This window comes from Montipora capricornis, chromosome 7 (assembly GCF_036669925.1).
Source record: "Montipora capricornis isolate CH-2021 chromosome 7, ASM3666992v2, whole genome shotgun sequence".
In the NCBI taxonomy this organism is placed as follows: Eukaryota; Metazoa; Cnidaria; class Anthozoa; order Scleractinia; family Acroporidae; genus Montipora; species Montipora capricornis.
In genome coordinates, this window is record NC_090889.1 from 11712655 (window position 1) to 11728490 (window position 15836).

General features: G+C 38.4%; 2 protein-coding genes and 1 long non-coding RNA gene across 3 annotated transcripts in view; all 3 read left to right on the top strand.

The window, feature by feature from the left end:
- The first annotated feature begins 1289 nt into the window (after window positions 1–1289).
- LOC138055627 (fibropellin-3-like) lies at window positions 1290–9733 on the top strand. The gene is made up of 8 exons (XM_068901517.1): window positions 1290–1515; window positions 5843–5953; window positions 6410–6523; window positions 6851–6961; window positions 7678–7788; window positions 9020–9130; window positions 9314–9424; window positions 9612–9733. The coding sequence occupies exons 1-8, from the start codon at window positions 1290–1292 to the stop codon at window positions 9731–9733; spliced, it is 1017 nt and encodes a 338-aa protein (XP_068757618.1).
- Window positions 9734–9914: 181 nt separating this feature from the next.
- On the top strand, window positions 9915–12491 carry LOC138057435 (uncharacterized). The gene is made up of 4 exons (XR_011133675.1): window positions 9915–10024; window positions 10384–10494; window positions 10935–11045; window positions 12381–12491. It is a non-coding gene; the product is annotated as an uncharacterized lncRNA (long non-coding RNA).
- Window positions 12492–14423: 1932 nt separating this feature from the next.
- LOC138055628 (uncharacterized) overlaps window positions 14424–15836 on the top strand; it is a 15783-nt gene continuing 14370 nt past the window's right edge. The window contains exons 1-2 of the mRNA XM_068901518.1: window positions 14424–14493; window positions 14947–15066. Coding sequence (XP_068757619.1) covers window positions 14424–14493; window positions 14947–15066 — 190 coding nt within the window. The remainder of the gene's footprint in view (window positions 14494–14946; window positions 15067–15836) is intronic.

Sequence of the window (15836 nt, forward strand, 5' to 3'; positions counted from 1 at the left end):
ATTTGTCGAAACGCTCCCTTAATTTCAAACAGATAGTCTTCTATGGAACAAAAGATCCTCGTCAACTTTGACAAATGTTTCACTAAATGAGACAATGACCTGAAAAACTAAGCGTTCACTGTTGTTTATAATAGTTTTTTTGAACATCCTGAGTGAATGATCTCTACACAAAAGACAAACTATAAATGAAATAGAGAAAATCACTTTCCCTTTTGGTCTTAATTAACTCGCTGGAGACCCCCAAGACGTAACAATTGCAGAAAATAACAGTATACTTTGATCCTGAAAACTCTGCCCCACAGAATATGGATAATATAATGCACAAAATTAACCAGAATCAAGAAATCCACTTGAAAACGATAATATTTTGAGCAAGCCGATTATCCGTAGTTTCAATGTTGCTAACGCAAAATAGGGAAGTCTGCGCTAGAAGAATATCGAGCCCAAAATTTTCGAGGCCAAGTTTTTCGGACGTTCTATAGTTTCTTTCTCCAAAGCAATTGTTTAACCTGTTTCAATCTTGCCCTATTTTGTCTAATCACAACACTTCAAAACTCCCTGCTTCGTCAGGGTTGAAAAAAAAAAGTTTTTAACTGAAAGGAATTTTTATAAAGAGAGAAATATGCTCGTTGTTCATAAAAATCCTATCGACAAGGCTAGGCTAGGCTCCTTAAAGGTTATCAAGTCACAAATATTGGCTAAAAGTAATCGAATCTGGCATTCAGTGGGGCCTTCTATAAATTAAACTGGTCGTAAAGACTTATAGCTAATCTTAACCAAGGGATATTAGGTTAATGATCCAGCAGTGATACATTGGATGAAGGGGAGAATTAATTACATCATTGTATAACGTTTTAAGTGATATCAAGTTATGTCTTACAAATGGCGTACGGATGCGTGAATAGCTTTTAAATAGTTCGGCTTCAAACTATTAGTCCAACTTGCTTCGATTTCCAACAGTTTTTGCAATATGCTTGATTACTTGCCGCTTAGTACAAAAACAAGCAAATGGCTCATAGCACCAAAGACCATTTAGTTCCAAAACTAGTAAGCAACGAGTCATATGGAACATAATTCGCTCCTTAGTGATAACGTTTTAAATTGTGGCTGATGCAGCCAGCTGTTTAAGAAAGTGCAACGTCGCTGTTCTATTCTTTAGGAAACCAACAGGCCCGCCCTGACGTCACGTGAAAACACTCTATACATTTTCTGCATTTTAATCTGTTACAACGTCAATAGTTTTCAACAATGCAACGTACATGCTGTGTTTCTGTGTTTCTACCTTAGCAATGAAAAAGAAAAAGGGTCACCACTCCGGATCCGGTGGCAGTGGTAGTGGTGGTGGCAGTGGCAGTGGTAAAGGAGGCGGTGAAAGTGATGACCCTGACAGTGGTAGTGGTGAAAGTGGGGAGGGCGAAGACAGCGGAAGTGGTGAAAGCGGTGGTACCTACGATGATCCGAACCATTCCGGCGACGATGACGCCAGTGGAAGCGGCGGTGACAACGATAACGTTGGTAATGATGGCCAAGAAGATCACACAAAATTTTCAAAAAATAAAAATAGTAATCTTGATAAAGAACTAAACTGATCTCCTATGTTTTCTGTTGTGTGATTGCCTTTTTTTAAAATTGGATAAACAGACCCTCGCTCCGACAATCCATGCTTAAACAATGGTTCATGTCAAAATGTAAATGGCAGTTACATCTGCGAGTTCACGGGATCCTCGATTCACGGGAAGGAACTGTAAAGGTACGTTTTGAGTATATTTCTTTCTAGAAACTTATTTGCAATTTTTCTTTTATTGATCCTTTACAGACATTTTGTTACTTTCATGGAATTAGCAGATATGCAGTAGTTTATGTAATAAGTTCAATAACGCAAGCATTTTGATTGGTTCGGCATCTAATTAGGGACAAACCTGGACATAAGTGGAGGACAGACGCATAGCTGACGTGATCATCAAGAACTTTTATTGGTTAATTATATAAAACAAATGGATCCCATGTCGCCGTGCGTCTGTTCATTAATAGATTACAGATGACAGAGTATCGCCTAGTGTGTCAATAATGTTCTTACCACAGTTCTACTGAACAGACGTACAGCAACATGGAATCTATTTGTTAAATACGCAATAGTGGTAGTCAGATTCCGCACCCCATTACTTGGCCAACAAAAAGAGTATTCAGAAAATGATTAACAAGGGACATTATTAAACATTTCCATTTTGCACTGTTAAGGTGTGGATTAGTGTGCTGATAAGCCCTGCAAAAACAATGGGACCTGCTCGAACCTCCAGAACAACTACACGTGTGACTGCACAGGCCAATTTGGAGGATCATTTTCAACAAAAGAATTATCGATGAGATGATCTATATGAACTGCCGATGTGAAATCAACTGAACCTATGATCCTCGCAGTTGTGAACGCAATTTTTGCAATTGCAATCGTTTAAACAAAGAGGTGATTTATTTAGATCATGTGCTTCCCTTTAATTTCTTTCCTCGATCCCTGGATCTCAAATCCCTCTTTCCACTTCTTTCCTTTTAGTGTAGCTAAAAAGTAGCTTTAATTACCCTTAACACGAAGCACTGATGGAAAGAGGGGCACGGTAAGATGAGCACACCGTCGGCTTACTGGGAGAATAAAGGGGGTAGTTTCTAAAGAAACTGTGGTGCTGCGTCGGTGGGGAAGTAGTATACAAAAATTTGGTTTTATCAACGGAGTTGATAATGTAAATTGGCCACCGTACAGAGATTCTAAAAGTTGACGTTTCGAGCGTTAGCCCCTCGTCAGAGCGAATAGAGAAATTATGCGTTACGTGTAGTTTTTACAGAAGAGTAGGAGCTACCATGTTACCACCAATAGCGTAGCTCCTACTCTACTATAAAAACTACACGTAACCCATAATTCCTCGATTCACTCTGACGAAGGACTAACGCTCGAAACGTCAGCTTTTAGAATCTCTGTACGGTGGCCAATTTACATTATCAACTCCGTTGATAAAACCAATTTTTTGTGTATTACTGGGAGAAGACCCTCGCTCTAGAGGGTAAAGGAATTAGCGACGTCAAAAGGTGTACTTTACCTTTACCAAGTATGTCTATGATACGACCATCCCCGAAGCAGTCAACAAGAACGAGTTAAGCAAATTGCAGGACACTGTGGACGAGTTAGCTAGGCAGGTAGCCGCGTACAAGTTTCAGTCAAACGAAACTAAATATAAAGAACTGCGAATTAGTTTCAGTCGTTCCGGATGTGATCTTTGATCCCATTTTGATTAATGATAAGGAATTAGAGTGTGCAGATAACGTCCAAATTCTTGGCCCTCGCATATTTTCCGAGAGGGCACGGTATCAAATCTTGCAATCTGATTGGTAGATCACGCGGTCCGGATTTGCCTATCTCTGCCCACGGGTACGGTAACGCTTGGAGAGCCCCGGCCTTTAATTTCCATTTTTTGCCCCCGAATCCATTTACCGTTCATACAGCAGTTCCTTTTTATAAGACAAGAGGTTTGGAAATAGAATTCAAATAAAAATAATTATTTCTCTTTGATACGTTCAGTTTGTAAGTCACATTAATACTACATTCGCTATAAAAACGATGCAAATCAACAATTTAAAAAGTGATTTCAGAGAAGAAGGGAGAGAGATGAAAAAAATAAATTATTATTTACCAGCTAAGGGTCCGTATAGCGAAAAACTGTGGCCTTGGTCTTGAAAAGGCTGTCCTCGGCGTGCGGCCTCGGGCAGCATTTTCAAGACCTCGAACACAGTTTCTCTCCAAACGGACCTCCCAGCTGGCAAATAACATAAATATCTGATATTATCAAGAAGGTTAATTCTCACCTGTCTTTTTTAAAGCCAACTGAAGCGCTCCGGCGTGAAAAGAAAAGAACTGCTGCTCTTTTACCTAACATGCATAAGACCCGTTACTGAATATGCTTGTCCCGTGTAACATGAGTCTCCCGCAGTATCTGCATTATGAGATAGAAAGGTGCCAGAAGCGCGCTTTACGAATAATTTTCCGCGATGCTTATACCACGGGGCGCTTGGAAAGGCGGGAATTGCAACCGTTGTATGAGCGCCGCGAGAACACCGTAGTAAGGCTTTTTAAGGAAGTATGCAATGATCCCAACCATAAACTCTATCATTTGGTCCCACCTCCCAACCGATGTAAAATAAACCTCAGAAGAAAGGGCATCTTTTCAGTCCAGAAACTGAACACAGACAAAGGAACTATTTCATAGTTAAGAATGCAATTAAGAGCAAGTTTTTTTTTTTCCTACAGTGTATGGAAAACCATTATATGTAAAAAAGGAAGTATGAACAAAAATTCTTAAATTATTCTTAATATCTTAAATTATTTTTTACTTCATTGTATATTATTCCTTGTAAGTTGTGAAGGTAATTCAGCCTATAGGCTGCCACGTTTTTAACTAATAGACTATCTATCTTACCTTTAACTGCTAAGGAGGTGTTCCATATTCTTTCAACAGTAACTGACTGTGTGTTTTAGATCGGCCACACAACTGGATAAAAACAACAACGTTTATCTGGCCAAGTTTGCTAGAAAAATCTTCTTGACCTTTGCTTAAAGGGGCACTTTTATGCTAAATGGGCCCTTAAGTTTGCAGCTGGCAATCACATGGTACAAAAACCACCATACAGGAGGGCAAATTGCGCACTGTGACATCTAAAATAAAGCAACTTAATTTACATTTTTTCGTTTTAGATGTCTCAGTACGCAACTTGCTCTCCAGTATGGCGGTTTCTGTACCGAACAATGGAAAAAAAAAAATTGTACTTTTGCTCACACGTACATCATTTCTGGCAACTGATTGAGAAGATCAAATGAAAATATATGAAATATTTTTGTGGCGAAAAGAGCTACAAATTGATGTATTTAGTTTTTGGCGACTTTCTGAAGACAACTTCTCCAAACTTGAAAATACTGGCGGGTTTTTTTAAAGTGTCAACCATTTCCACCCTTTCCATCCTTAGCTGCAAACAACAAAGAATAGCTTCAATGTACTTCAGTGGTCACTGTCAAAAAAAAAAAGAAAAAAACAACATAGCATTATTCCTTGGTCTTCATTGGTTGTAGTCACACTTGACAGAAACACAGTGTAACACTGGTGTTGACTCTACTCTAGTGTCAACTCTCTGGTGTTTTGAATCACTTAGTGAACACTGAACAACAGAACTTGTTATACACCTAGACTTTCACTCAACAAAACGAGCACTGTGACTGATTGATTCTTGGTCACGTGCACCTGATCAAATTCAAATGTATACAACTCCGCAGTTGTTACCTGCTCCGGATGTTTTGCTGCGATTGTTGAAGGAAAAGTCTAAACATATAACAAAGCACTTAGTGTATGGTCCCTCGGGACTTCGTCTCGGGAAACGTCAAGACTTTCGGAAAAAACAAAACTAACTGTTACCCTCGGGACCATACATTAAGAGTGCGTACTTTTGACCCTATTCCGGAATAAGAATACGTGGAGTGATGATTTAAAACGGTATGTGTGGCGTTTTGAAGCAACAAGGATAATACATATTCTTTAAAATATCACTTTAGCAGGTGTTTGACAATTTTAATGTGAATCTCCGTAAAAGCGAAGGATTTCTAACTTCTACTATAAATTTTCCTATTCCAGAATACGGTCAATTGAACGCATGCTAAGTCTATAGTGATTTGACACCAGTAGTTAACTCCCTAATGAGACCCGTAACCATTGATGCAAAGACGTCTTTAAGTGTTTTGAATTTTTACTAGAATAGCGAGACACTATCCCTTTAACTTGTTGATTTTAAAGCTATCATTTGTTATTTTCAGAGATGGATCATTGTTTTCAAAATCCATGCCAAAACAATAGAACTTGTACAAGTCGCCCAGATAACTACACCTGTCATTGCTGGGGACCTTATGACGGACTTAACTGTGAAGGTAATCAGGTTACCTTCACCTTGATCTCATTTCTCAACTTTCTTCTTTTAGAAATAAAAAGGTCTTATCCTTTATTGTATATTTGGCCCAAAAAAATTGCTTAAGAGCCTTGAAAGATACTCTTCTCTAGTACTGTTGGTCTCGGCTGTCAGCAAACAACATGGACTTAAATTTCTGCGGCGAGGAGACAAAGTCAAGGCTAAACGAAAGGGACCAGCAAAACAATAAAGAGACAAACAACAGCAACTGCTAGATGAAGAACAGTGGCTTGACAAATGATAAACATATTGTAACTAAAGTTGAAACCAGAAATGAGCTATTCATTTTTCTGTTAGGAAACTAAGCTTCAAACCTTAAGCCTTCAGCGCAAAATATATTGTGCACGGCCGACAACTATACAGACTGCACATAATCAGTCAGCTGTAGCTATGTTATTTCTTGTTCAAATTTCTCCAGGGAGCAACTACTGTTATTCCAGTCCATGTTTAAACAATGGCAGTTGCCAAAGCAACACTAACGACTACCGATGTCATTGCCTTGAAACGTTCAGTGGAAGAAACTGTGAACGTGGTAAGATTTGTTTACAGTTTTCTACTTAGGATTTCTCTTCCTTCTTCTATTGGTTTTCAGATAGGGAAGCGCAGCACATATTTGCCCTCCTTGAGTTCCTTATGGTGCAAAACATTGTCTTTGACGATTGCATAAGATCAGAACTGGACCGTGGTTGGGTTTAGTTTCCTGAGACAGCTGTGAGGAGGTTTCCACTGCAGGCTCACTTTTACACTAAAAATTATGAAAATGAAGATGACGATAATAGCAGGCTGAGTTAACAATGACAACGATCAGTAACAATGATGATGACATCACCTAGATAAACTCATGTTCTTTGTTTAGTAGAATTGGATGCATGCTTCAGCAATCCCTGCCAGAACAACGGCACATGCACTGGCAACATGAGTGACTTCAGTTGTGAGTGTGAAAAAGGATTTAAGGGAAAGGACTGTGAAGGTTTGCACTTTCCACTCCTTTTATACATAAACTCGGCAAAAACTGGTTCAATGTCCACTTAATTGAAGAGGTAATCAAGTTACAAGGTGTCTCTTCAAAATTAAACACCGTCAACGCGGCGAAAGTCTCTTCTTAGGTTAGGGATATTTTAACATTTTGTGAGTAGTTGAGGAGTAAAAAGGGGCACATTACTGACATTTCCGGAAGCAAGTGAAGTTGAAGTTGAGGCGAACCCTCGTGACATCATTCACTGTATGCTGCATATCAATATCTCGAAACTCTGGGCCAATTTAAATATCATGCGGTGCATCAATTAATCTCCAAGGAAAAACAAATAAGAGAAGGATGGTCAAGTCTTACGTTTCATTGAAAATGTAACTAGTTCAGTTACGGGTTCACTCTTTATTCTTTTCCATAAAAAAAGAAGGCGGAACAGTACTGTATAACGTAATCAATTTACAATGCTAAAAACAAACAAAGGAACAGGCATTTTGAAACCTACAAATGTAACTCTAATCCTATCATTTCATGGTTATTCAATTGTTCAGTGTGACGTAATGATGGTGTGCGAACGAGCCAGTAGCTATACTCGGACTGACGCATTTTTAAGGAGCATCCATTCATTCATCCAGACGTTGAAGCAAAAAAAGGACTCACAAATTCATCACGCGGATGATGGCATGCATTGAGTAACTTTTACTCTAACTTTCTCCTAGAATTGGATCCATGCATCAGTAACCCATGCCTGAACAACGGTACATGTTCTGGGAATCTAAGTAACTACAATTGTGAATGTTCCTCTGGATTTCACGGACATAACTGCGAAGGTTGGTACTTTTGTTGCCCACATGTCTGCCTAAAAGAAATTTTAACTAGGTGCAAAAGTAACGGTAACCAAGAAAGAGCAAGGTTGCAGAAACAAACGGAATAGTCCTTTTTCATAATGGCGGCCAAATAACAGCCCTTTTAGAATGTACTAAAATAGCCAGGTGAACTGGTGACGTAATTCGGAGGACTAGGGAGAAACATTTTAACGCCGTATCCCACAACCGCGCGCGGCCTTATTTTCGAATTCAACATGGCAGAGGCGAGGTTAGATCTCTTCGGGTCTACTTGAATGTTCATTCAGTAACAGGAGTTGTGGTAGACAAATAATGATCTGTTAAGTTTTGGCGATGGCAATAATGCAGGGAGTTTGGAAACAACACCTAAGGCCGCGCGCGGTTGTGGGATACGGCGTTAAAGTTTTTCCCCCCTGTTCTCCGAATTACGTCACCAGATCACCTGGAGTGGATAACGTTGAAGGCGCACTCTGATTGGTTACTCAAACTCCGAATATCCTTCGCTATTCACCTCTGCGCAACTCACGCGCGATTTACGCCCAAAAATTTGGCAATCGTTGCAGGAATAATTCAGTTAATTAAAATCATTTTTTTGTCCTATATTAGCCCAGTGTTTTAGTATAATTATACTAAAACAACTATTCACCTCAGTTGCCAGTGGTAGAATGTACCTAGTCCGCCTCCAGTTCGATAAATAGTTGTTAAATAGCCCTAATAATAAGAATAATAAGAATAAGAATAAGAATAAGAAGAAGAAGAAGAAGAAGAAGAAGAATAAGAATAAGAATAATAATAAGAATAATAAGAATAATAAGAATAATAAGAACCGATTTTTTTTACTACTTGTTGGAGTCTAAAATTCTCGCACCTGCAGGATCGCCTATTATTACTCAACTGCTTGACTTGTTTTTTGATGGAGAGCCATTCTATTTTGCCACTAATCTGAAAAAAAGTTTCTGTAGTGTTTTTCTGAGTTAAGGTTTGGACCCCCCCCCCCCCCCCCCCCCATCCCTATCAAAAATTCCTGGATCCGCCACTGTTAGTGTATACAGTGTGGCTAAATCATTGAAATGTACCATTGCAAATATAACTGAAGGAAGAAAAGAAGATAAATGGTAATTCAACACTTTGTGCTAACGCATGCCCTGTCCAATAATGTTTGCTCAAAAACGTTTAAATTGCCATAAAAGAGGTAGTGTTTTCATTTGTCTTTTAGAGTTGGACGCATGCTTCAGCAATCCATGCCAGAATAACGGAACATGCTCCAGGAATCTGAGTAACTACAGCTGTGAGTGTGCGAATGGATTTAAGGGACAGAACTGTGAAGGTTTGTGTTTGTACTGTTCACTCTTTTCAGACAGCTGTGAAGAGATTTCTACCACAGACCCATACACTAGCATTGATGAATATGACAATCACAACATTAATGAATACAAATTTACCTTGGCTCAAAAACAGTCAACGGAAAATCCACATCTTTAAATAGGTAACGGTTACATTTGTCTTTTAGAAGTGGACTCATGCTTCAGCAATCCATGCCAGAATAACGGAACATGCTCCAGAAATTTGAGTAACTACAGCTGTGAGTGTGCTAATGGATTTAAGGGACAGAACTGTGAAGGTTTGTGTCTGTACTGTTCACTCTTTTCAGATAGCTAGCTGTGAAGAGATTTCTACCACAGACCCATACACTAGCATTGATGAATATGACAGTCGCAACAATAATGAATACAAATTTACCTTGGCTCAAAAACAGTCAACGGAAAATCCACATCTTTAACTAGGTAACGGTTTAATTTGCCTTTTAGAATTGGACTCATGCTTCAGCAATCCATGTCAGAATAACGGAACCTGCTCAAGAAATCTGAGTAACTACAGTTGTGAGTGTGCGAATGGATTTAAGGGACAGAACTGTGAAGGTTTGCGTTAAATTTGTAGTACCCACTCTTTTTATATAGCTGTGAAGGGGCTTGTACGACGGACTCATACACCATGCAGCATTGATGAAGATGACGATCGCAATAATAACGGAGTTGGTGATGACGATAAATGATAATAATGATGATGTAGATGAACTCAACTTGATGAGCTCTTGTTTCTTATTCAACAGAGTTGGATGTGTGCTTCAGCAACCCCTGCAAGAATAACGGGACATGTACAGGAAATCTGAATAACTACAGTTGCGAGTGTCCAAATGGATTTACGGGACAGAACTGTGAAGGTCTGTACCATACATCTTTCCCTTTAAACGATTAGGAGGCTCAATCCTTGACATCTTATTTTATCTGAGCATGCGCAAAAAAGGGATGAACACTGCATGTGTCATCTGTAAATTTGATAAATCAAAGAGCTTTCTCTGAACGAGTGGTTACAGATCTTAGCGCCTTGTAACCATTCCTATATAATCAGACCGATGAAGGCTGACCGTTTCTGCCTTAATATTTCGATTCCAATCGATTAAAGCGTTCTGGTCATATTTTTATGTGCATGATGTGGAATCAACATTTTTGCTATTTGATTTATTTCATATTTCGAAAAAAAGCATTTAATTGGAAAATCTCTCTTTCTTTTTTTCTTAAGTGGTAGACCATTGTTATAGTGGACCATGCTTGAACAACGGATCATGTGTCAATTCTGTTCATGGATACCGGTGTGATTGTCTTGGGGGATTCCATGGGAACAATTGTCAAGGTAGATTTAAACTCACCTTTTTAGTATGTTAGTGTCACAAGGTCACCCAAAGTACGAACACAATGGAAGGTGGCTACATCCAATGGCATTTGTCCTCAGATGTAAGGATAATTCCTTTTTAATCTTCAGAAGCATGAACCAATTGCCCTTTCGAAAATCAAAACTGTGTCAACAGTAGTCCCTGGCAGCGAAACTGAATAAGCGCCATCTCCCAAGGCAGAAAGAAAATATGGAAACGCCGAGAAAACCAGAAATCATGATTATCTTCGCGTTTATTCCACCTGTTTAGGCTATCCAGGATTGTACATTTATTGCGAAAGGCGTTAAAATCAGGAAAGCGAGAAGAACCTAACTAGTCGAGTTTGACGTTCGACGAAACATGCGATCTTTATTCAAGTAAACATACTTGAACTATGTAGTAATTATTATTTTTTGTCTAGACTTGGATCCATGTTCCAGTGCCCCCTGCCAAAACAACGGAACATGTTCCGGCAATCTAAGCAGCTACAGTTGTGAGTGTCCCAAAGGACTTCAGGGACAGAATTGTGAAGGTCTGTAAGGCCTTCGTCACTTTCAATCTCGCACGCATACTCGACAAACAGTCAATCTCGTTACATCAATAAATCGTAACCCTTTACATAAGGAACAGTAGAAAGGAAGGGTTTTTTTTTCACTGAAAATTATATGTAATCATTGTTAATATATGGAGATGCTTTATACTTTTGTTCACTGTTTTGGCAACGACCATGCACAAACAACACCCTTTTTCTAAAAGACAGCCTACCTAAAATTTCCATTAATTCATTCAAAACTCAGTTGTGAACCGAGGACAAAAGATTGTGCATGGTCACGGTCAAGTTAACCCGAAACGCAATGTTACTGTTTTCTAATTTTCTAGAGTTTCATAACCAGTCCATCTATATGGATTATGATTTAGCCGAATGGCTCCGAGGAAAATTAAGGATTAATTTCAACAGTATTTTCGGAGTTTTCACTAAATTGCCCGAGTCACGAATCCAAGCGACGAGTGCAATTTGGAGAAAAGGATGAATATACAAGTGAAATTAATCCTTAATTGCAAGACGGCACATTGCGATTACATCGCTATCAAATAGAGGGCAACATTCTTGAGGGAAGCTCGTTCAATGCCGCGACAAATGACAATCAACCCCACTGACCAATCGGTTCAATGAGCACTCTAAGCTTGGAAATCACAACAAGCACGCTTTCATTTGGATACAGTTCAATTCAATAAGACGTTATTGTCAACAGAAATAGAGCTAAAAATGTATTTAATGATATGCGGACAAAAAATCGTTTAATCAGAGTCAGAATCGTGAAGAAATATTCTTTTGTACCCACGCTTGCTCTGACTAGGCATCTGTTAACCAATAAAGATCAGGTAATCATGCCCTCTTTATTACCAAAAGTGCCCTCGTGATTAACAAAAAAATTCCCTCCGTCTCAGCCAATCAGCATTTAATAACTTTGCCCAGTATGTGATAAGTGACCGTAATCAGATCGAATCTAAACAATATTTCCTTTTTTCTTTCATTAACATTTTCCTTTCAATAACAAAGAACAATAATGCATTGACGAAACGAATGTTTCCTTGTGGTTGAAATCAAAATGAGAGACAATTGAACCTACTATGACTACTATGTATATGGTGAGAAATTTATATTAAACCACATAAAAAATCAAATGGAAACAGACTAAAAACTGAAGAATCAATCAAATCAAGAGATGAAAACAAAAACATCCAAAAGAAAACTAAAAAAAAAACAACAACTAGAAACGGACATTTTTTCGATTAATACACAATTCAATGAAAGTGTAACTTTTGTCTTCGAATACCTCTACTTGAACAATAATTTTAGTTTTAGTGGTAGACCATTGTCACAGCGGGCCATGCGTGAACAACGGATCATGCGTCAGTTATGTCGATGGATACCAGTGTGACTGTTTAAGAGGATTTCAAAGAGTTAACTGTCAAGGTAAATGCACATATCTAGCTTTTGTTTTTAAAAATCGAAGAAATTCTCAGTATAGTTGTACTTGGATTTTTGAAAACTGAACCGAGTTAGGTCACTATTATAACGATCTCTCCCGGAGAAACGGAATTGATAGCAGTCTTCCAATGGGCGGTAGGGAAAAGCAATGATATCGATCGATCGTGAACCACTAACGAAATGCAACCTTGCGCTGTTAAAACCCATTCAGTGAAGTACACTTTTGTGCACCACCAGAGCGCGCATTTATTCATTTCAGGAAAAGAGCTGAATGCACCAATGAAAAGTGTCTGGGATGAAAAGTGTCTTGGATCAAGCATTTGTCGTCACAAAAGTTTGAAATATTACAGCAAATAATAGACGAAAATAAGCGAAAACTGAACAAATGGATCCCTATAACAATTTTCCTTTTAATATCATTTAAAGGGGCTATGACACGTTATTTTAGGGTGTTTAGGGGAAATCTTTAGTTAATCACGAGTTTAAATCTCGAAGATGTTAATGTGGAATTCCTCTACTGATAAGATTATCGTTACATCACAAACAAGATAATTCTGAGAAAAAAGACGACCTTTATCCAGTCCATTTACCTTACACTTGAAAAACGTCAGGCCGACGTTATTCAAAATTACCGAAATGCAATCCGTTTCAATAATCTTGTCCATATCTGTCTACCCATGCTTTCCTTTCCTTTTGTTGTATTTCTTTTACGCTGTCCAACAGTTTTAAGTGGTTATTGCAATGTTTCATTCTACATTTTGGACATTTTGGGTTTCATGAAATTACATTGTTTTTCGTGACATAGCCACTTTAAGAAACAAACCGAATTGATATACTGCAATACTAGAGATACGTTTTTTAGTGGTGAACCAATCTCATAAGTAATGCTTGAACATGTGTCGACAGTCTTTGGGGTTTTCAAGGGGTCAATTGCCAATGTAATTCCACACACTTTGACAACAGAAGTTATTATTAGTTTAATTGGGTGACCTAAGGTCGGATAAGGGATTTTCAAGACATTTGGACGATTTTCCCGTTAATCTTGTGGTTCTTCAACATGTGTACAATGTGTTTTTCTTCTCTTTTTTTTTTTTATTCTACCGAACAGAACAATTGGTTCTTTCATATTATTGCTCTTGAGATTGAATAATGTCCATTGCCTCACTTTAATCTAACAGATGTAGATCCCTGCACAAAATTTCCATGGAGGAAACTGTAGTAGTGCTGGTAGTAATTACAGCTGTTCGTGTCCTGGCGGTTTTCAAGGTGTTAGCTGTGAACAAGGTAACGTTTTTCTGTTGGGTGAATTAAAGGATTTAATGATGATGATGATGATGATGATGATGATGATGATCACGATGGGTATCATCATCGTCATCATCATCATCATCCTCATCATTGTCATCGTCATCGTCATCCTCATCATTGTCATCATCATCATCAACATTATCATCAAGATTATCATCATCAGTGTCATCAACACTGTTATCAACATTATCATCAACATTGTCATCATCAGTGTCATCAACAGTGTCATTATCATCGTCATTATCCTCATCATTGTCGTCATCAGTCATCGTCATCATCATCATCATCATCATCATCATAAAATCATCGTCAACACCAAGCTGTTGCTTTACTTTTATTGCATAAACTTTAAGCTTGTGTGCAAAACCAAGTAAGGTAGACTCACATTTTGACGAAGGCGTTCTTTCCAACGCAGTCACATAGAAGGATTCACAGTATTTTGCATAGACGTCACCGCCTTGTTTTTTCAGAACGTTTCTACCTTGGTGTGCGTGGAACACTCAGTGATAGGAAAATGGAATGAGGGGCTAACTTGATAAAGAAAAAAAAATGTTATCGTTCGCGTTTGAAAGAAAACGTCTAGTATAATGATGTGATATATTACATGCTATGAAAAACGGATGTGATCGTTCATGGATGTATTTCAAGGAGGAGCATGCAAAGACCAGTAAAACGAATGGTCAGAGATTTTCACTTGGTATATATTTACTTCTCCTTTATTGACCGAGATTAATCCCCATATCAACCTTTAACTCATAATATACTACTTCTTAATACTACTACTACTACTAGTACTACTAATACTACTAATACTAATACTAATACTAATACTAATACTAATACTAATACTATTACTAATACTAATACTAATACTAATACTAACACTTCTTAATATACTATACTTCTTAGTAAAGAGTGGATAGCTATTCACTTCCTAACAACTTGCCCGGGTTTTGCGCCCGAAAATACTGTAATCATGGCAGGAATAAATTAATTAAACTTACTTTGTGCCGTATTATCTTACTGTTTTAGTACGTTCTAAAGCAGTCAGAAAATCACCACTAGCCACCTCTACTGCGGTGAACTGATGTTAATTAACAAAAGGAATCATGATTTTGTTGTTTCCTTCTAGCAATTGACTCTTGTCTGAGTGATCCTTGCTATAACGGCAGCTGTTATAATACAGAAAATGGATACGAATGCCTCTGTCATACTGGATACACGGGGACACATTGTAACGAAAGTTTGCAAGGTACCATAGCTTCATAATTAGCTGTAAAGTACAATTGGTCCTGACAGGACCTACTCTTATGGTTTTAGGCGGAAACTGAGGTGCTAACCGGAAGTTTGGTTGTGTATCAATTCAGCGGATATGTATACATTGGCCACAGTAGAGAGATCGGAACGTCTCGAACGGTTGCCCGGAAAAACATAAGGGATAGTGGGTTGTGAAGAGTTTTGTTTGGCAAAGTGAAGCAACGTTATTGGTAAGAGCATAGGAGGGTCTCAATGGGGTGGTGGCATTTACGGTTATCGGCTAAAATTTTGGCTCTTTTACGCCTATCGGTTAACCCCATTGAGACCCTCGCATAGTGACAAGAAATTAAAACAAGAACGTTGACAAGTTAATGGAATAAGACGCCTTTATTGATTCTGTGGGGACATAAGTTACACGAAAAATAACTTGCCGTTTTAATTTTTTTTTTGTTCTCCGTCTCTCCATCTAAAACAAAACCTTCCTTAGCTTTATACCTCAATGGTTAATTTTTCTGTTATTAACAATCACCTCCTTCGGCCAACTGAACAACCCAATTTGCGTTCTTCACTCACCCACTGACGCAGTAACAGAGTTTCTTTAGAAAATCACCTTGTTAGCTAGGAAACTGAACGCATTAACTTTCCCGGACAACTTTAACAGACAGAAATCCAAGCAGTTCAGAGCTGATAAGCTATGTAGGACCCTGAAATACCTTGCAAACTGTGGTAAAACCAAGAGAAAACGAGACGACAGACAGGGTGCAC

Excerpts from the sequence above, each read along its gene's own strand:
- LOC138055627 (XM_068901517.1), top strand. The coding sequence starts at position 1,290 with ATGAAAAAGAAAAAGGGTCACCACTCCGGATCCGGTGGCAGTGGTAGT. Across the intron at positions 1,516-5,842 it reads CGGTGACAACGATAACGTTG|AGATGGATCATTGTTTTCAA; the intron begins GTAATGATGGCC and ends TGTTATTTTCAG. Across the intron at positions 9,131-9,313 it reads TAAGGGACAGAACTGTGAAG|AAGTGGACTCATGCTTCAGC; the intron begins GTTTGTGTTTGT and ends TTTGTCTTTTAG.